Source organism: Oryctolagus cuniculus, chromosome 7, assembly GCF_051225735.1.
Source record: "Oryctolagus cuniculus isolate XC-2025 breed Fujian yellow rabbit chromosome 7, ASM5122573v1, whole genome shotgun sequence".
Lineage (NCBI taxonomy): Eukaryota > Metazoa > Chordata > Mammalia > Lagomorpha > Leporidae > Oryctolagus > Oryctolagus cuniculus.
The window spans coordinates 45,872,387-45,893,357 of NC_142873.1; the positions used below are offsets into that span (position 1 = coordinate 45,872,387).

Consider the following 20,971-nt stretch of genomic DNA (forward strand, 5'->3'; position numbering starts at 1 on the left):
ATTAACTTATTTTTAAAAAGTTTACTTGAGAGATAGAGTTACACAGAGACAGAGACAGAGAGAAAGGTCTTCCTTCTGCTGGTTCACTCCTCAGATGGCTGCAGTGGCTGGAGCTGAGCTGATCTGAAGCCAGGAGCCAGGAGCCTCCTTCAGGTCTCCCAAGCAGGCGCAGGGCCCAAGGACTTGGGCCATCTTCTACTGTCCTCCCAGGCCGTACGAGAGAGCTGGATCAGAAGAGGAGCAGCCGGGACATCTAGCAGGGCCCACATGGGATTCCAGCATCACTGATGGAGGATAAGCCTGGTAGCCACCACGCTGGCCCTCTTCACATTAATTTTATTTCCGTCAGATATATACCCAATAGTTGAGATTGCTGGATCAAATGGGAGTTCGATGTTTTGTTTTCTTTTTAAATTTCTACTTATTTTGTTTTTACTTAAAAGGCAGAGAGACAGAGAGCTCCCAGTTTGCTGGTTCGTTTCTCAAATGCCCACAATTGTCAGAGCTGGACCAGGCTGCAGCTGGGAGCTGTGAACTCCATCCAGGTCTCCCACGTAGGTGGCAGGGACCCAAGCACTCGAATCATCACCTGCTGTCTCCCAATAGGCTCATTAGCAGGAAGCAGCAATTGGGAGTGAGGCCAGGCTAAATGCCCACCCGACAGGAAATTTTTAGAGTAGAAAATCAGGTACATGGTTAAAATTCCTCAGAGCACCCACAACTCCCTTTGTTTTCCTGTTCCAGCAGGAAAGGATTCTCCACAGTGGGAAATCGAGGTTTCTGTTGTTCTCTTCATGTCCAGAATCCATACCTTATCCCAAGGTAAAATATTTTAGCATATCTCTCTGTGGTTCTCTCTGGAGTCTCAGAGTGCCCAGGAGGGTACAGACAACTTATAACTCAGTGCAAATGTACAGTAGGCTGCTGCCACAAGCTGTCATGCTCCACTCGGAAGCAGGAGTTCTTTCTTCTGCATTGTTTAAAAGCCAGTCATTGTGCATTCCGGAATGATGAGAGCAATAAGACATCTATGTTTCAAGGGCTCATAATTTAACAGAGGAATTAAGCACACAAAAGTAAGTTATAATGCAAAAATAATTATAGGCTTAATTCATAAAATAATCATGGCAATTTTATTAATAATACAATGTGTATAAACTGTTACGAGAGTTTATGAGAGGCATTGGTGCTTTCTAAAGGGTTAAGTGAAGTTTCATGGAAATACCTGGACCAAACTTTTAGAATGTAGAGGATGTTCTAGGTAACAAGTTAGAGAACTGATATTCTAGGAATAGTAAGAACCAAAACACAGAAGCATCAAAATTGAATGGTGCATTTGGAGAAAAGTAAATTGGTGTTGCTTGATTGTGGTGTGTTTTGGGTTTTGTAGGGGAATTTTGGAGTAGTCCAAGAATTTTTATACTTTGGAATCAATAGGGGGAGGGAGAGAGCTTTTAAGTTTCCTTTTGGTTAATAAAGAAGCTGAGGGGCTGACATCCTGGTGTAGCAGCACCTGTGACATAGGCATCCCATATGAGCGCTGGGCCAATTCCCAGCTGCTTCACTTCTGATCAAGTTCCCTAACAATGTGCCTGGGAAAGCAGCTGAAGATGGCTCAAGTGCTTGAGTCCCTGCACACATGTGGGAGACCCGCATGAAGGTCCTGGCTCCTGGCCTCAGCTTGGCCCTACCCCGGCTATGGCAGCCATTTGGGGAATGAACCAACAGATGGAAGACCCTTCTCTCTCTGTCTCTCTCTGTAACTCTGCCTTTCAAATAAATAAATAACTCTTTAAAAATAAAGACCAGAGAAGTTGAACCATCTCTTTGTGTTTTGGTGTCACTTTGCTTTCTGTAAAGGAGAAACAGGAATGAACACGCTATTCCTCTCCCGGCACAAACACGAGCCTCGGTGCAAAGGGGCTGTGTGTTATGAGGGATTCATTCACACGAAATGCCTAGAATGCTTTATTGAATCCTAGCTAGGAGGAGGTGGCAGAGGATGGAAAATCCTGGCGCTGGAGGAAGAAAGCAGCCTGGATGGTAAGCCGGTGGTAGCCTCAGTCCATTCTTACTTCTGCTTACTCTTGGGGGCATGCTGGGCGGAGGGGCCCTTCTGCGGGGCTGGAGTGGCTGGGCCCCTGTGGGGGCACTGCTTCTTGGCCTGGGGAGCACAGGGGTCCTTGGTCTTGGGTGCACAGCTGTCCTGACCTTTTACAGGGGGTGACTGACAAGGCTGCTTCACCTGCTGCTGCTGGGCCTTCTGGGAAGGCATTGCTCCAGAAACAGGTGAACCTGCAGGAAAACCCACAGAGAGAGAGAGCATGAGAAGGACTCTAGATCTCCTCCTTTCTGAATCCTACGGGCCTGTTTTCCTCCAACAGGCAAGGATATAATATGTGAGAGGCAGCCTCTGACTGAACAATGGATTGATCCGCACACACCCATGGGGAGCTTCCTCTCATCTACACATCTTCTGATTTCCTGTCTCCCTCCATCCTCCCATGGATGCCCGACCTAACTGAATGCATAATTTACTTGTCATCTTACCAGGAAATGAAGTCACGTTAAGGATTAAAAACAAAAAGCCCACAGACGCAGATGTTCAGCTTAGTAGCGGAGACGCCCATGTCCTACATCGGAGTACTTAGGTTCAGTTCCCAGCTCCAGCTTCTGACCACAGTCCCTTCTAATGAAGACTCTGGAAGGCAGCTGTGAGAGCAGCCGTGTCCCTGCCAACAATTTGGGAGACCTGGATTGTGTCCCTAGCCCCTGTATCTGCCTCACCCCACCCTGGCTATCACGATTTTCTGGATTCAACCAGTGTCTATGTCTTTGTCTCTGTTCCTATCAAATACTAATTTGAAAAAGTAGCCCAGGATCTTTACAAGGTCAAGCCATGTGCCCCAGGCTGGTGGATATGGTACGTGTGGGCTGACTGCCTTGGATAATGCAAACATGAACGTGTCAAGGTTGGAAGGGCATGAGGAGGAGGAGGAGAGCAGTGTCTGTCCTGGAGGGAAGTGTTGTGATGTGTTAGGAGTGGGGCTGGAGAGACAAGTTCCTAGGGATGCAGAGTTTTGGGTTCTATTTCCCATATCACTCCAACATGAAAAACAGAATGTAGCATGAGAAAGCTTCAGAGGGGGCCCAGCCAGCTCTAAGTATCTCCTCCCTCTTCAGTGGGAAAAGTCCCCTTGCCAACAATTCCAACCCGGAATGAGGAAATAAGTTGTACCTAGCAATGGTGTGAAATGGAGACTGAATTTCTTAAGTAACCATAGTGTGGCAGTTCCATTGTCAGGAGGCTTTGGCAGTTCCTTGATTACCCAAGAACAGAAAAAGGAACTTGGCTTAGTGGCTTCAGGCAGTTCAAGGAGAAGGAGGGAGCACAACAGATTCCAGGAGAAGAGAGGTGTCCTCGCTTACCAGTGCTGGTGAGCTGGGCCCCGGAAGAGCAGGGTGAGTGTAGGTCTGTGGCAACCACTCCTGGAACCCTTATAAGGGCCCCCAGCTTGCCCCGGGCCCTTGGTGTGGGTCTGATTACCACCTCCCAGGTAATTCCTCACCCACTTCTCCCACCTGCACATCCTACCCATGGGGACCTGCTTTCCTGGCCTGTTTAGGTGCAAACCACCCACCAGGTGCTCCCAGCCCTCTTGGTCCTTGTACCTGAGCTGATGTAACCCAGTGAAGGTATTTGTCCAACCTCAAGCATTCAAGATCTTCTTTCTTTTTTTTTTGACAGGCAGAGTGGACAGTGAGAGAGAGAGACAGAGAGAAAGGTCTTCCTTTGCCGTGGTTCATCCTCCAATGGCTGCTGTGGCCCACGCGCTGCGGCCGGTGCACCACGCTGATCCAATGGCAGGAGCCAGGTACTTATCCTGGTCTCCCATGCGGGTGCAGGGCCCAAGCACTTGGGCCATCCTCCACTGCACTCCCTGGCCACAGCAGAGGGCTGGCCTGGAAGAGGGGCAACCGGGACAGAATCCGGCGCCCCGACCGGGACTAGAACCTGGTGTGCCGGCGCCGCAAGGTAGAGGATTAGCCTAGTGAGCCGCGGCGCCGGCTCAAGATCTTCTTAAAGTTGAGCTATTCACAGAGGAGGAGTTGCAAAGGAAGAAGGACCCAGAGGCAGAAGATGGGGTTTGGAGCCACTCTGGCACAATCATGGACCTTGCCTTTGCTGCCCCTTACTGAGCTCGCACTCACCGCGTGCCTTGCACAGAGCCCACCCTCACGTCCAGTATTTCGCTTTATCTTGGAAGCTTCTCTAGGCACACTCCAATGTTAGCACTTCCCCAGTGAGAGTCAGAGGCTGAGACGATCGCATTAGGAGTAAGCAGCTCTGAGCTCAGATCTGGGGGACTCCAAGGATCCACATTCTCGGTCGTCACATGGGGAGAAGTCAGTGCCCAGCGCGGGTGCCTCCTGCCCCCAGTCCTTTCCCCAACACCTCCGTCTGCGCTTCCTTGTCCAGGGGCCACTCCCACAGTGTTCCATGAGGCTTCCATAGGTGCACAGCAGATGGGAAGGGTGCCCCAGCACACAGGAGTGCTGTGCCCCACCTGCCATCAGCAGTCAGGATACTGGAGGAATTAGTAGTGATCAAACAAGGTGCAATTGAATTTAGTCTCTGCAGTAGGCTGAACTCCAAAAGTATAGGACATCCAATTAAATTTGAATTTCAGGTAAACAATACAATTTTTAAAATTCCAAATATGTCCTAAATATTGAATGAGGGGCCAGCATGGTGGCACGGTGGGTTAAGTCACATCAGAGTGCTGGGTTGAGACTCGACTTTCAATCCAGTTTCCTGTTCATGTGCCTGGGAAGGTAGCAGGTGATGGCCCAAGTTCTTGGGTCCCTGCCACACCCTTATGGGAGACCTGATTGGAGTGCCTGGCTCCTGGCTTAAGTCTCATCCAGCCCTGGTTTTTGTGGCTATTTGGGTAGTGAACCAGGGGATGGAAGATGCCTTTGTCTTTCTTTCTGTGTTTCTTTATTCACTCTGCCTTTCAAGTGAATAAATTTTTAAAGACAGCAAATATTGAATCAGGCACACTTATACTGATATTACTTGCTATTTATCTAAATCCAAATTTAACTGGGCAGACTCTATTTTGCTGCACCTAGCAACCCTGCTCTGGGGTGTATTCCAAGGTTGGCACAGCCCTGGCCCTCTTGGTGGCGTCTGAGCTCCTGGGTTGGAGAAAGGCAGACCTGCTCTGGGGAGCTGATGCATCTTTGACCCACTGCCCCAGACCTCAGGTGCTGCCCAATGTTGTGCTCACATCTGTCCTTATCTGAGAAGAGTTGGACTAGCCGAGAAATGACAGGAGTACCTCAAAGCCCTTCTTAATGCAGGTTCAAACCGCGTGCGTCATTTAGTCCTCATAGCGGCTCTGGAGCAGAGTGCAGGGCTGGTCCTGCAGGTGGACAACGAGGCCCCAACTTGTTGAAGAACCTGCTAGCAGCAGGCAGCCAGCGGGGGTGGAGCTGGCTAGGGGCCCTGGCTCAGAGCTCCTTTGTGCTACATCACAGTGGCCAGCATCTCTGCTGTGGACACACGACTGCCCCTGGGTGTGGAGACCAGGACTAATAACCTTCCCTGAGCTTTCTGTCCCATGTGGACCATGCACAGCTCATTTTTCAGCATCAGCCTTACTTAAATGCCAACCATTTCTTTAATTCCCCTCCATCCCCCGCCCCCCAGGCCGGGCATCTCCCACATCCTACTCACAAGCCTATGAATCTTAAGTATACTGTATCCTGGGTTCCAGCTTCTGGGTTCTGCACTGCATCTCCAACCTCCTGTCCACCTGTACCTCTCACTTCCACCCTCTTTCTCCCTGTGCTCATGCCGATACCCTCAACCAGGGAAGTAGGCAGTGAGACAGGCTTCAAGTATGTTGTCAGGTAGAGCACCTGGAAGGCGTGTGTGCATGTGTGTGTGTTGTCTGAGAGTGTGAATGCATGGACAGCTCCATCCCACATGCCTTCTCCAGACTCAATTTTAGTCCTTCTTTCCCCCAGTGTGATCCTTTGCCCCTTCATCTATCCACAAACAACTCGTGCCTAGTCTTAGAGGATGTTGTCCCTTGATGAAACCTGGCTTAGAACACAGCCACCACCTAGGAGGGTAATTCCGACGTGCACGGGATAGAGACGCAAACACGGCTGTGTGAGGCGGTCGCATCTGCCAAGACCCAGATGACTTCATAGACATCCAGCACATTCCACCTTTCAAAGCTCTCCACCTGGCCGGCGCCGCGGCTCACTAGGCAAATCCTCCGCCTTGCGGCGCCGGCACACCAGGTTCTAGTCCTGGTCGGGTCGCCAGTTTCTCTCCCGGTTGCTCCTCTTCCAGGCCAGCTCTCTGCTATGGCCCAGGAAGGCAGTGGAGGATGGCCCAAGTGCTTGGGCCCTGCACCCCATGGGAGACCAGGAGAAGCACCTGGCTCCTGGCTTCGGATCAGCGCGGTGCGCCGGCCGCAGCGCGGGCCGCAGCGGCCATTGGAGGGTGAACCACCTGGCTCCTGGCTTCGGATCAGCGCGGTGCGCCGGCCATTGGAGGGTGAACCACGGCAAAGGAAGACCTTTCTCTCTGTCTCTCTCTCACTATCCACTCTGCCTGTCAAAAAAAAAAAAAAAAAAAAGTGCTCCACCTGACTTCCCTGTTTGCCACAATATCCCAGTTTTATAGAGAAGGAAACAGACTTGGAATGAGGAGCTGCCTCGCCCAAGCTCAGGCAGAGGTCACTGTCAGAGTCGGTGCTCCCGACTTTACAGCTGTGCCCAGCTGGCTGCAGGGACGGAGTGCCCGGGAACTTGTGGCAGAGGCCCCAGTGAGGACAGATTCGGGTCCTGATTCTGGGCGTCTCCACCTCTCGTCCCTGTCTCCCTCCTGTCTTCCTCCCCAGCACCGTGGGGCCGTGGCTGTCCCCTCCCCTAGTGCTGCCAGTGAAAGGTGCTCTTTCAAAGCATCTCTTCACACAGTGTTGAGGGCACTCTATGAAGAGAGTTCATTGTGTTACACATTTTATAGATGAGAAACCTGGGGCTCTGGAGATGGCTGCATCCAGCACCCTGAAGGGAGAGGTGGCCCAAACCTTTGAGATCTGTAATGGCCGGCTCCACATTCCCCCAACTGGCTGGGCCAGTGGACCATTCTTTCAGAGGAGCAGAGACTCCCTGGCACCCCTCACATCACCCTACATAAACAAGCCCTGTAGGGCGGGCTGGCCCCGAGTAGCCATGTGGAATGGGCACCTCTGCGGTCCTTGCCCCACCCCCCACCAGGCAGCCTCACCAGGGGCCAGCCGCCCGGGCAGTCTTGGCTCCTGCATCTTCACAGGTGTTGAAATCAGGCAGTCAGGCTCCGCATCTTCCCGACTGAGGGAGCAGGCACCTGAGGACAGGTGTGTGCCTGTGACTGCATCAGGGAGGGGAGCACCCAGGCGAGACGCATTTCTGGAGGTGACTCAGTGGCTGAGAAACCCCGACCCCGCCCTGTGAGCCAACAATGGGGTGACCTGGGAGCACAGACCCCGCTGTGGAGACGCAGATACAGTCCTGTCTCTCAGCTGTGGGGAAGAGATGGGTTGTGGGCGGCTTCCTTTGAGGACAGAGGAAACGCGTGTGTGGTGCTATTTCCAAGCTCGAAACAAGGAAAGACAAAAAGGAGCATGCGGAGTTAGTTGTGAGGGTCTTTTTGGACAGGAGGGCTGTGGAGGTTTGGGGCTGCTGGGGCCCCCTCATTTTTAGCTGCCTGTCCAGTGCAACTGACCGACAGGCATCGCATTTTTAAAATCACAATCACGTCACAGCTATTCTAGCTTATTTTCTCGTTGGTACTTAATAAGCAGTCAAGGCTGAGAACATTTTAGTTTCGAGTAATTACTTAACAATCTGTCAACAAGCCCTTTAGAAGATGCTACTTAGGAAGACCATGTGATCTTGTTTGGGGACTCCACGGGCTACATGACTGGTGTCACTCTCAGATTTAGCTGCTTGCGAGTACGATGGCCACGCATTAATGCTGGGTGTCCGTGTGATAGTATTAAAAGTAGGTCCACGGAAACAGAAGAGTGAGGAGATGAGTTTCTAGAAGCTTCCATTTTCTCCCCGCACTTTTGGGTAATTTCTAGGAGAGCTCTGGAAGTTTCAGGAGCTTTATACAGGGTGAGAGGCTGCTTCCAACCAGACATCCACACGGTGGACGCTGGGACGGGGTGAGAGGCCAAGCCGCTGGCTCTGGAAGGCCGCCAGGCCCTGCCTCCTGGTGGTCCAGTGCAGCTGGAGCCCCAGGCACTCCTTCCTCTGACCCACGCAGTTGTAGGGAGACCTGCAGGGAAGGAGCTGAGGCCGAGGGAATTAGCTCTGCTGATAGCGCTCCCTGCTGGCCGTGAGATCTTGGCACATCCCTCAACTTCCCTGTTTGTTCCCTCGATTTTCCTGTTCTCCAACATGGGAGACTGGTGGGGACTATTCCGGAAGTCCCCATCAAATGCTAATGGTCTGCAGATGTCTGGCTGATTCTTGTGGGATTAGTGATGAATTGAAAATGAGGCTGAGTTCAGCATCAACCAGAGAGGGCGTCCTAACTGATTAAGGGAACCTGCTCCGAGAGGGAGGCGTGGCCGCAGGTGTGCAGGTAGCCTGGGTGAGGACTTAGGAGTGAGAGCTCACCACACACTTAAAGAAAACAGAGGGGAAGCGAGCCACTTACACACCGTGGCAAGCCTGTAACTCCTACCTTAGCTCACATCACTGCTTGACACAACCCCAGACCAAAAAGAGTGCTGCTGTTTCCAAAACCTGCCCCGCAACTCCCTGTCTTAAGTCGCCCAGTGAAATGCAGTCCTCAGGAATCATCTTAAATACCATGTTTCCACTGTATGTAATGCCCTTCTCAATGCTTTCTGAAAGATGTGCTCCAAAAGATGCCTGGAAGTTTACTGTGTGTGTGTGCGTGTGGTGGGCTGGGGGTTCCTTGTACCCACACAAGTCCAGACTGCCTAAGAGCAGGAAGTGTTCAGAAGAGAACGCAAACCCTGGTACAAACCGGCATTGGCCAACTGATAGACCGGTTAGTAACTGGGAGGTCCAGTTACTCAAGGAGGCTGCTGAGTGAGCGAGTGAGTGAGTGAGTGAGTGTGCAGGTGAGATGGAAGGGGCCAGTAGGTAACTACCTAACTACGAAACAAGCCAACAAGCCAGCTGCTTCACTGGCGGCTCATGGCACAACCGACGAAGCGGCTGTTGCAGGCCTGAACCACTGACTGCAGGCTGGCTGGCTTTCTGGCTAATCTTGAAAAGCAGATCCTGGTGCGATATGATCAATAAAGCCCCCCGGGGACATGAACTAAGGGTCTAAAACAAAAAAATAATGCACTGTCTCAAGAAGTGTGTCATATAAGCTAGACAAGTGTTGTTAAATGTTTAACTTGGTTTTTTTTTTTTTTTTTTTTTTTTATCGTAGGAGTTACCTGTGATTGTCATTCCCGGTGTTGAAGCACAGGAAAGGCGGTTGTGTTTGGGACCTTTGGGTTAGGCACAGGAACCAGTGGTTTGGGATTTTGCAATGGGGGAAAGACTTCTACTCACCTTCAAATATAGCGTGAGCAGCTGGAATTTATAGCCAAGGAGTGGAGGGGTGGGTGCGGGGTCAGTGGCTGGAAGATTACTAAGAGGAAGCATCAGGGATAGGAGGCGTTGGGGCTTATGACCCAACATGATCCTTGCTAAGGACAGATCTGGGTGATCAGGTTTCGCTGGAGGGTGCTGCAGGGTCAGGAGCCTGACCATGTGCCAAGGGTGAGAGAGTTGGAGGGAGCGAGGAATTAAGAGCATAAAAGAGAAGAATGACCCCTGTAGATGCCCCTAAGATGTGTACTCCACGGGCTGGATTTTTCCTTCTTGATTTTATTTATTTTAATTGCAATTTATTAGACATGGATACAAATTATTATAATCGTTTTAAGGTTTCTCTTAATTTCATATCTTGGTATACCGACCCAGCAAGGTTCATTGCTGAAACTGAATTTTTCAAGGAGGTGCACAGAAAATTCAGCTGCCTGACGGAAGTTGTTTTGTCACCTGCCACCTGAGCTCAGCCAGTGTCCAGCCAGAGCAGCCCCTTCCTTTCCAGAAGCGGTTGGGGCAGGGTCCACTGCCCTCTCCGGCACTGTCTCTGGGGAGGGGGTGCATGGAGCCCAGGTTGTTCTTCAGGCCTGAGAAAGGGGCCGTCGTGATGGTGGCTGGGATAGAGAATCAGGTCAAACACACAGAGCAGCAGCGACGACAAGCAAGACCAGACTGTCCACTTGGCGTCCTGTCCTCTGAGACATGGCCTGTCCACCGAGGCCATCCTCGGGAAAATGGCTACGGGAGGCAGCAAACAAGGGCTACCAGAATCAGCCTCAGGCAGGGCCTTGGGATGACCAGGCCTCAAGTCAGGGGCAGGGCTCACGGAGCTCTGAGCAGCCCCCTGCGGCCTAGCGACTGGCCTGGCACACACTCTGCAGCCTGACACACAAGCGCACCACTGGTCACATCTGCCGCTCCCAGGCTGGATGAGAAGGGGAGAGACAGGACAACACCTCGTCACCACAGTGGCCACATCCCTCCATGCCGACCCTTCAGGGGCTCCCACAGGCCCCGGGGTAGAGCCACAATGCTTTTTTTTTGACAGGCAGAGTGGACAGTGAGAGAGAGAGACAGAGAGAAAGGTCTTCCTTTTGCCGTTGGTTCACTCTCCAATGGCTGCTGCGGCCGGCGCACCGCGCTGATCCGATGGCAGGAGCCAGGTACTTATCCTGGTCTCCCATGGGGTGCAGAGCCCAGGTACTTGGGCCATCCTCCATTGCACTCCCTGGCCACAGCAGAGAGCTGACCTGGAAGAGGGGCAACCGGGACAGAATCCGGCGCCCCGACCGGGACTAGAACCCAGTGTGCTGGCGCCGCTAGGTGGAGGATTAGCCTAGTGAGCCGCGGCGCCGGCCAAGCCACAATTCTTGCCTTGGTTTCCAAGGTCCTGCACGTGCGGGCCCCTCTCTGAGACGCCTCCCACCTCGCCTCTGCCCAGCCATCCCTGCTCCGTTCTTCTCGCTGTGCACATGCTCAGTGTTCCAGACATGAGCCGTGCTGAATTACTTTCAGCTTTCGTTTCCAATAGCACCATCCCTTTCCCTGCCAACAAGGCCCTCCCTCTGCCCTGAATCTCTGCCTGACGGGTCCTCTCAGCCCCTCAGGAATCAGCCCTTCCCATTCGGAGTGAACCACCTGCCCACCCAGCCTGAACCACCCAGCCTGGCACGGGTGCCACAGACCCCTGGACCACTCCCCGTGTCACCTGCGAGAACCCGGGGAACAGGAACTCTCCCGGCTTTCCCTTGGCTCCTGCGTGTAGCACAGTGCCTGGTCCAGGAGGGTACACAGTGAACACGTGTCCAAAACTGGCAAACACAGGGTCAGTGCAGAGGGTGTGTCATCAGGGGATGGTCTCTGGCAGCGCAGGGCAGCGGCCGGCCCAGCCCCGGCCTCTCATCTCCGGTGCCTTTGCCCCTCCGGGTGCCGGCTCACGGCAAGCTGCCTCTGGTGCACCTCCTTTTCACCTGTGCCTGTCTCCCTCAGCAGGCTTGGCAGAGGCTTGGTTCCCTCTGCCTCCTCAGCGCCGTCCAGTCCTTACCTATGGGCGTTGGTAGACGTGGGCTGGGTTGTGTGGGAGGATACTCATAGTTCCGAGGAAGGCAACAAAAGTCCGAATAATTCCAAACCTCTGTACCAGGGTGGGAAACCCTGAAGCCTTGCTCATAGCTCGTTTTCTGCCTCTGTCCCTCTTCTCCGGGAGTTGCTCTGCCTTACCCCGGGGGAGATGGCAACCTGGCCAGGTGACTTGCTTTGCCCACGGAACGTAAACTTGTAAAGCCACTGTTTGCTGTGCTCTCTCTCCCCTTTGTCATTTTCCAGATGGAGGCTGCTCCATCAGCCGGGTTCCCAGAGTCTACTTAGCACACAGTGGTCTGCAGCTGACCCTCGGTGGACAGGCGGGCAAAGTGAGAAGCCAGCCTGCTTCAGGCACTGAGGTCTGAGGCTCATTGGCTACGGAAGCCTCACTTGATCTCTCCTGACAGATACATTGGGATACACAAGAATCGGCCTCTTTCTCCCAAGGAGAAATTTCCACTCGACACTAGCCTAAAGACAAAGAAATGAGAAGTCCACTGTGTGCAGGTGGTAGCTGAGACAGTGGCTACTATGTGTGTATATGTGCCCACAGGTGCATGTGTGTGTGTGTGTGTATGTGTGTGCAGAGTGGGGGTTGGAGGAGAGGGAAGAGGAGGGAATAGGAGTCAGCCTGGGCTTGCATGGTAACTGACAGAGACCATCTGTTTGTGGGCAATTGATGTTTTCTTATGAATGACTTTATGCCTGTGGTTGAGCAGCTATGTAAACTTTTTCCTAATTCTGACCACAGGACTTTGGGCCAAACCACATTGGGTGAGCCCTCCATGTGGTTGGGGCACAGCGCCACCTGCTGTGCTTACCAAGCCAGTGCAGCAGAGTGGTGTTACTTCCCTGACTGTGGTTGCAGACGCCCAGAACCTGAGACCCCCAGACCCAGCTGCAGCCTTGGGGGTCCCTTCACCTCCTCTAAGGCCACAGAGCCCTTCACTGGTCTTCCTCCCACTCCCTTGGCCTCTCCAGCTAGACCACATTCTCTTAGAGAAAGGGCCTGGCACTTCCCCGGATCTGTCTAGGGTTCCTCTGCCGATTACAGGTGGCAGTAAGGCTGGGAGTGGATGGGCTGATTTGGGACTGTGCGTGGGGCTGGAAGCGGGGAAGTTGAGTTCATCAGAGTCCACTCCAACACAGGGCGGGGGCTCTGGGGCAGTGGCTTCCCGGACAGCTACCACACAAATGCAAGGCCCTGTGCACTGACGTGCTCTCTCTGGAGGAGAAACACAACCTGTTGAGGGAGTGAGAAGACTGAAAGCCAGGGGGGGTAAGTGGCTGGCCCTGTGTTGTGCAGCTGACCAGTGGCTGGGCCAGAATTCAGACCCAGGTTGTCGGATTCCAAGACGGAACTTCCTCCTGACTCACACCGCTTCTCCCCCAGAGCATAGGCTCTCTGCCTCTGGACGGTGCCTTCTGGCGCAGGTGTGCAGCAGGCCAGGTCAGAGGGTGAGTGAACAGCAGTGATGATGGAGTGCACGTGGAGGGTTTTCTGAGCAGACATCTGGGGTGCGCAGAGCTGGCCCTGATGGAGGGAAAGCAGCAGCCCCAGGCTGGTGTGGGAACACCTGCTGTGAGCTGCCCAGTAGCTGCCCAGTAGCTCGAGCTGTATGTCCCTCATCAGCGCTCCTGTAAGAGCCTCTAGGTGCCAAGCTGTGTGTTTGGGGAATAAACAGGTAGCAGGCGCCAGCTGATTGCCACAGAGCGTGTTTTGGTTCCAGGCCAACTAAGTGCAGCTGCTCTTCAACAGAACTCAGGGAGGCCCGGCGGATATTCAGGTCTCTCCTGGGGTCCACAAAAGGTCTGGGTACGGTAATGCTTGAGGGGGGTATCCCTGCCACTGTTTTCCTTTAAGAACTCCAGCACCAAAACAGAAGCATTGCGATTGAAAGGGCAGGGAGAAGCCGGGCAGGACTGGTCTACTCGTGGAAGGCCTGGGCATGCCTGGGTGTGCTCCTGTGTTGTGAGGATAACTGATCTTGCTGTGTGATGGGAGAACAAAGGCTGGCCAGAAAGACGCCCTCGCAGTGCAGCCCTCGCTAAGAATGCATTCATCAACCAGTCGGTAGGTAAATGTCTGTGTGCGTTTTCCTTTGTGATGCTTGAGCCTGTAAGTCCCATCCAAAGGCTGCTCTGGCTTTATTTTAGCTCCAAGGCCAAGCTTTAAAAGGAGGCCACAGCCAGCAAGAGATCTCCAAGTGGAAGTGAGTCTTTAGAAAGAATCAGCTTAAAGACGCATACATCCTGTCTCAGGGATTGTTCCCATTGCTAACCCCAGGGGACTTATTTAAGGCGATGGGATTTCTCACAGAGCCTATTTTCATTACTACTCAGCTCCTGCTCTTCTTCACATAAAAATATTCCCCAGGCTCCCAGCCCCAGGCAGACAGCCCCTCCCGGCCCAGTGTAGAGGTGCAGGGAGCCCGTGACCAGCCCTGAACTGACTTGCATGAGTGAGCCGAGCTTGGCACCTGCAGGTGATCGGGAGTTCGTGTCTGGCCTTGGCTTACCTTTGACAGGGCTGCCACTCCTGTCTGATCCCAACTCTCCTACTACCTGCCTTGCCCATCCACCTGCCCTGCAACCACAAGCCACCTGCAATGGAAAAGCCAACACGATTCTATTAACTGCCCCCAATAATGTCCTAAAGAGTATAAAGAAATCAGCACTGATTTTATAGCTCTTCCTGTATAAGACCCCAGTGATAACACAAGGCGTGGCAGGATACTTGCAGGAAACCATGAAAAAGTTATGGTAGCTGGTGGCACTTTCCTGCATCCATGAAGAGAACAGCAGGTATGCCTACCTGTGTGCACATGCACATCCATGAACACGCATGTACAGTCACACACAAGCACACACACACTTTGCCCATGGGAAGCCAAAGCAAAGACGGCCCTCCTGTCCCAGTCCAGTGCAGAGTGGAATAGGGATCGCCAAGGGAGACTTGCAGAGCGTATAGCTGACTGCAGTCGCCCAGCCTTGAACCCTGACCTCCCAACCTCTCTCCTCCAAGGGGCTTTGGTCCATGCACCTGCCCCACCCACACTTGCCAGTTTAAGGAAGAAAAAGGGCTCCTGGCCAATTATACAGAGGCTATCACCCACACTTCCGCATCCCTTGGATGTCACCCAGAGTTCTCCCTCCACCAAACACTACAGTGAATGCAACTGAGAAGAACCTGGCTCTGCCTATCCTGGAAGTCCTCAGCCTAAGCCTAGGGGGACTGTAGTCAAGAGGACGGGTTTGCACAGAAAGACAGGCAGACCTGTATATTTTTGGATGAATTTTTAAGTTTTGGAATAATTTGAGATTTACATAAAACTTGCAAAAATCATTTCTCTAATGTGGACATTTTTCATTTCTTTAAAAATAATTTTAAGTGACAAATAAAAGTTGTATTTACTTATCACGTACAATATGATGTTTTAAAACATGTGTACATTGCCCAATGATTAACTGGTGCTAGCTAATGTATGCACTACCTCATATCATTTTGCGTGATGAAAACACTCAAAATCTACTCTCTTAGTGATTCTCAAGCATACAACCCATTGTTGTCAGCCGCAGTCACCACGTTGTCCCATAGGTTTCCTGAACATTCCTCCTAGCTAGCTACCTGAAATGTGGGGCCTTTTGATCAACATCTTCCCTGTTCAGGCTGCCAGGCCCTAGGAACCATTATTCTGCCCTCTTCTTTGAATTGGACTGTTTGGGTGTCGCATACAGGTGAAACCATGCGGTGTTGGTCTTTCTGTGTCCTCATAGACTTATATTTGAATCCCAGCTCTTCAGACACTGGCTGTAAGGTCTTGGGCAGAGTTTATGGCCTTTTTGGGTCCCCCTTTCTTTACCTGAAAGATAAAAAAGTATATGATAGTAAAGAATAATATTCAGAGGCCCTAGTACAGGACATAGTACTGCTAATAGCAGCAACACACTGTGCGTGTGTGTGTAACTGCTCCCACGCAGTGTGTGTGTGTGCATGTGTGTGTGTAACTGCTCCCATGCTGTGTGTGTGTGTAACTGCTCCCACACTGCATGTCTGTAATTACTCCCATGCTGTGTATGTGTGTGTGTGCGTGTGTGTAACTGCTCCCACGCTGTGTGTGTGTGTGTGTGAACTGCTCCTACACTGCTGTGTGTGTTGGTTCCCTGGCGGGAGGAGGGGAAGTTAGTCTTAAGTGTGAGAACACTTGAGATGCAGTCTCAGGCTCTCCCTAAGCCTTTCCCTTCTCCATGAAGGAGCACCTGGGTGGCCTCCCCCATGCCCGCCCAGCTCCCCTCTGTTGGGGTTTCTGTGGCTGTCAGTTAGGAGAATAAGCCATTCCAAGAAGATTACAGTGAGTCACCTCGTATTGAGCCAGACCGGAGGGAAGCTGAGAGATAATGCAGCAAAGCCCCACATTGTCATGCATAGGTGGGGATGCCTAGGGAAAGAATGGGCTTGCCCAGCATCCCACAGGGAAAAGCCAGGAAAAAGCCAAGACAGAAGCTCGGGCCACTCACACGCTGCCCCTGGCTCTTCACTTGGCATTAGAGTGCCTCTGCAGTCCACTGGGGGTGAGCGTCCTGGTCCTGTCAATCATCAGCCCCTGGGGGCAGAGGAGGCCTGAGTCAAAGCTGCCTGGAGCCCCCAGGACAGAGAAAGGGATGCCCTTTCAATTTTACTGCCGAGTGGAATGGAAATGGCCATGACGTAATTCCTGACAGGTGTCCCGGAAACTCCTGAAGAGGGGGCTAAATGCCAGGGGTCAGAAGTCTGGGAGCAAACCTGACTGCTCCCTGCGTGTGAGCAGGAACTCCAGAGAACAATGGATGCCCACACACCACAGGCCAAGCTGGATGGCAGCGGAGTGACTTGGGAGGAGCTTCAGCCCGGCGGAGCGTCAGCCAAGCTCTCTGCATCTTCGTGATTCCCTGAGGAAGGCCAGGCACCCTGGGCACAGGTACCAACCTGCAGGAGAAGGTGGAGCCCATGAAACCCGGTTGCACCCACAGGCAGGGCTCCCTCCAGAGGATTCCTGGCTGCTCGGAACTGAAGCTCCTCTGCAGAATCCCCTGCCCCTGGGGCCCGTGGCCACAGTGGGCTGTAGACCTAGCAGGGTCGGGGGCGTGCCCTCACTTTCCTTGGGAGCTTGTGGAGAGTGGGGGTCAGGCAAGGGTAGGGTGCCAGCACTTGTCAGACACTCGCTTGAGCTTCAACTTCAGACCCTGAAGTGTGAGTTATTGTTCATTTCACATCGTTCACTTCTCATTTCACAGCTGAGAAAAGGGTAGCAAGTGGGCCAAGGTTACCTAAGGAGGAGAGAGGATTAGAACCCAGCTCTATTAGACGCCAAGATGACCTGTGGGAGTTCCCTTTCCTGTACATCCCCACGCCAACTGCCAGAGAATTTCTCTATTTGGGAAAAATACATGCACATCTATAATTATTTTTTCCTTCTCTGAGGAAGGTACATGCCTGTCAGACCCTGAGCATCAGATCTGAGCCCTCACTGAAGGCAGAGGGCTGGGGAAAAGCAAGAGGACCAGCACTGGGTCATGAGGACAGAGGCCAGGATTGCTCCTCTGAGTCGTGCACCAGCGTGAAAATGACTGTGTGTGCATGTGTGTGTGCATGTGTGCATACATGAGTGTGAGAGGAAGTGTGCACAGGGCTGTGGTTCAGCAGACACACACAGGTCTGCATGGCTGTCGCTGAAAGCATCATTAAAACATTGAGCATACTTTCTTTTTTTAAGATTTATTTTTATTTTTACTTATTTGAAAGTCAGAGATACAGAGTGGCAGAAGCAGAGAAAGAGAGAGAGAGAGAGAAAGAAAGAGAGAGGTCTTCCATCCAATGGTTCACTCCCCAGTTGGCCGCAACGGCTGGAGCTGCGCTGATCCGAAGCCAGGAGCCAGGAGCCAGGAGCTTCTTCCAGGTCCCTCACATAGGTGTAGGGCCCAAGCACTTGGACCATCTTCCACTGCTTTCCCAGGCCATACAGAGAGCTGGATTGGAATGGAGCAACCAGGTCTTGAACTGGTGCCCATATGGGATGCCGGCACTGCAGATGGTGGCTTTACCCACTATGCCACAGAGCTGGCCCTGAGCACACTTTCGTAGTGCCACACCAACTCCACTGCCCACCATGCCCTGTTGTTTCTCTGGCTGCGTGCTCAGTCCTTCATACCGTGGAGAAACCAGGAGGCTGGTGCAAGCCACAGCAAGCTCACTGCTGTCAATGCTCAGTGTTAATAAAATTGTAGACGTTATTTTGTGAACCAATCTGTGTGTGGAATAGGCGTGAGTGTGTGAACATTCCTGAGTGTGTATGCACATGTGAATGAGTGTGAGTTTGTGCCTGTGAACGTGCCTGGCTTTGCCTTCCCCAGGGACCAGTGGGTGGTAAATTCTATAAGGACTGGATCCAGGCTTCATGCTTCTCATAGTCACAAGCAGGGCAGGAATGCTCACCCATTATAAAGAACACAGATTAGAGTCAAACGTCCCAAGTTTGAATCCCAGCTCTCCCACCTTCTAGCAAGAACTCTGAGCCACTGCTCCCCGACTAGAGTGGGGATAGCAGGCAGGGGAGGGGCACGGAGGGTGCTGCCCGCAGGCACACTGCTCTGGAAGGACGCAGAAGCTAAGGTGGATCCAGTGCTCACTGCTGGGCGTGCTGGATGGGCCACGTATGCCACTCTATTCCCACTGCCTCACTGACCAGCCACCCCCCGTCTCCGAGGGGCAGTGCTCCCCACTGCACAGATGACGAAAGTGACACCTGGGAAACTTGCGCCATTTGCTCCAGGACACATAGCTAAAGAAGGGTAGTCGGGGCCGGCGCTGTGGCATAGGGGGTAAAGCCTGTGGTGCCGGCATCCCTTATGGGTGCTGGTTAGAGTCCTGGCTGCTCCACTTCTGATCCAGCTCTCTGCTATGGCCTGGGAAAGCAGTGAAAGATGGCCCAAGTCCGTGGGCCCCTGCATCTGCATGGGAGACCAGGCAGAAGCTCCTGGCTCCTGGCTTCAAATCAGCACAGCTCTGGCTGTTGTGGCCATCTGGAGAGTGAACCAGCGAATGAAAGACTTTTCTCTCTCTCTCTTCCTCTGCCTCTCTGTAATTCTGCCTTTCAAATAAATAAATAAATCTCAAACAAACAAACAAACAAAAAGGGTAGTTCTGAACTCCAAAGACAGTATGGCGGCAATAACACACAAATATGCAAGATTAACTGCTTCAAGATTAACTGCTTCAGTAGATTGCTCCTTGCTCACTCTACTGGCACAGGTGCACGTGCACACATGCAGATTATGATAATGAGTAGAGGAGAGAATTATAGCAGCCCAGAGAGTGGAGGTGAATGCTACATTAAGTTGCTGAGCCAGGGAGGGTAAGGAGAGAGGGGGTAAGAGCTTGCTTGAGCTTGTTTGAGAGAAATCCAGGGAGAGGAGATGCTTGGAGACTCCATTGAATGAGCAATCTGAGCATGGGTAAGCGCTTACATCATTCCTAGGAGTTTAGTTCAAGTTCACGTGACTTTGCAATGCTTTCTTTGAACATCAGCCTAGTGTTTCGGTTGAATGCAACACTCCAGGGAAAAGGGTTGTGAGACATAGCCTGCAAAGCTGGATCCATCTTCTTAGCTTTCTGTGGCTTTCTGCAGGGATGGCCATGGTTTCCTATCACCCTGTGCCAGGGCTTAGATACAGGACTGGCCCTGCCTCAGAACACCTGTACCTGGGTCTGGATTGCTCTGCTCCCTGCCTAACCAATCCTCCTGTCCTCCACTGTCAATCAATCCTCCTCCAGGCGGCCCAGAGTCCTGTGCTGGGTTTAGGTATCTTCACAGTCGCCAGCACATTGCAGACAAATGTGAGGAGAGTACCTAACAAGAGAGCATCGAGGGGGCCAGTGTGTGACATAGTGGGTTAAGCCACTGCCTTGTGACACTAGCTTCCCATATAAGCACTGGTTCAAAGCCCGCTGCTCCAAAGTCCTTGGGCCCGTGCTACCCATGTTGCAGACTGGAATGAAGCTCCAGGCTCCTGGCTTCAGTCTGGCCAAGCCCTAACTGTTGCAGGCATTTGGGGAGTAAACCAGTGGATGGATGATCTCTCTCTCTCTCTGTCTCTCCATCTCTCCCTCTCTTTCTCTAACTCTGCCTTCCAAATAAATAAATAAATCTTAAAAAAGGAAAAGGGTACATTGAGGGGCTGGTGTTGTGGTGCAGTGGGTTAAACTGCCCCACATGACCCTGGCATGCCATATCTGAGTGCCGATTTGAGTCCTGCCTGCTCCCCTGCAGATCTAGCTCGCTGATAATGTACCTGGGAAGAAAGTAGAAGCCCGCCACACAGGTGGGAGACCAGGATGGAGTTCCCGGATCCTGGCTTTGCCTGAGATCTCTCTCTGTCTCTCTCTCTCTCTCTCTCCCCCTCCCTCCTCCCCTCCCTCCCTCCCTCTCTCTCTCTCCCTTCTCTGTCACTCTACCTTTTACATAGATAGTTAATTAATTAATTAAAAATAAGAGTTCACTGATACATGGTAGATGGATGGAGGCATGTTGTCTGCGTGGTTGGATGGATGGGTAGAGGACAGCTCAAAGGCACACAAGGAGGTGTGACAGAGGAAGAAGAAACCACGCATTCTGAAAGCTTTGCTTTTCAGGCAATTTTGCATTTTCTGGGGTCTATAGTATATGTTAGAGATAATCCAGACTTAGTTTATATTATTTTCTTCTTTGCCTTCCTTTGGGACTTTATGTTGGTTCTTAGCAGCTCCTTGGAGCTCACAGACATGAATGGGGAGGTAGGTATAGGAGAGAAGTTTCCAATGCCCCAGTTTGTGGACTTTTTGTAAGATTAAGACCTGGTGGAAAGGGATGAGGGTGAGTTGTTGAAGCATTTGTATTGTCTGTGTATCTGAATTATTGCTCAATTTCCCAGGAATTAAGAGAATGAAAAGTAGGGGCGGGCTCAAAATAGCTCAGGAGAATCCCCAGCTGGAGAAATGATTGGCGCTGTGATTTTGGTTACAGGACTGGCAGATCTGTGTGCATGTTTGCATTTAATGTTTTCTGATTACACACTTGCTCAGCTTGAAAATATTTTGGCCTCCCCTTTCCTTGATGGGGAATCTTTAAGGCCCTATCTTCAACTCTTTTTGACCCATCAGCCCTTGGGGTATGTTTTCTGCAGGTGAGTTCATCTGCCTCAATCCCTCCCTTGCACTGTATGGTTC

At 52.1% G+C, this 20,971-nt stretch overlaps 1 protein-coding gene across 1 annotated transcript; it reads right to left on the minus strand.

Moving 5' to 3' along the window:
- Window positions 1-11: 11 nt before the first annotated feature.
- On the minus strand, window positions 12-7,415 carry SPRR4 (small proline rich protein 4). The gene is made up of 2 exons (XM_089301645.1): window positions 7,313-7,415; window positions 12-2,295 (listed from the first exon to the last, which is right to left on the minus strand). Exons 1-2 carry the CDS (start codon window positions 7,347-7,349, stop codon window positions 2,072-2,074), a joined length of 261 nt encoding a protein of 86 aa, XP_089157771.1. The 5' UTR covers window positions 7,350-7,415; the 3' UTR covers window positions 12-2,071.
- Window positions 7,416-20,971: the final 13,556 nt, after the last annotated feature.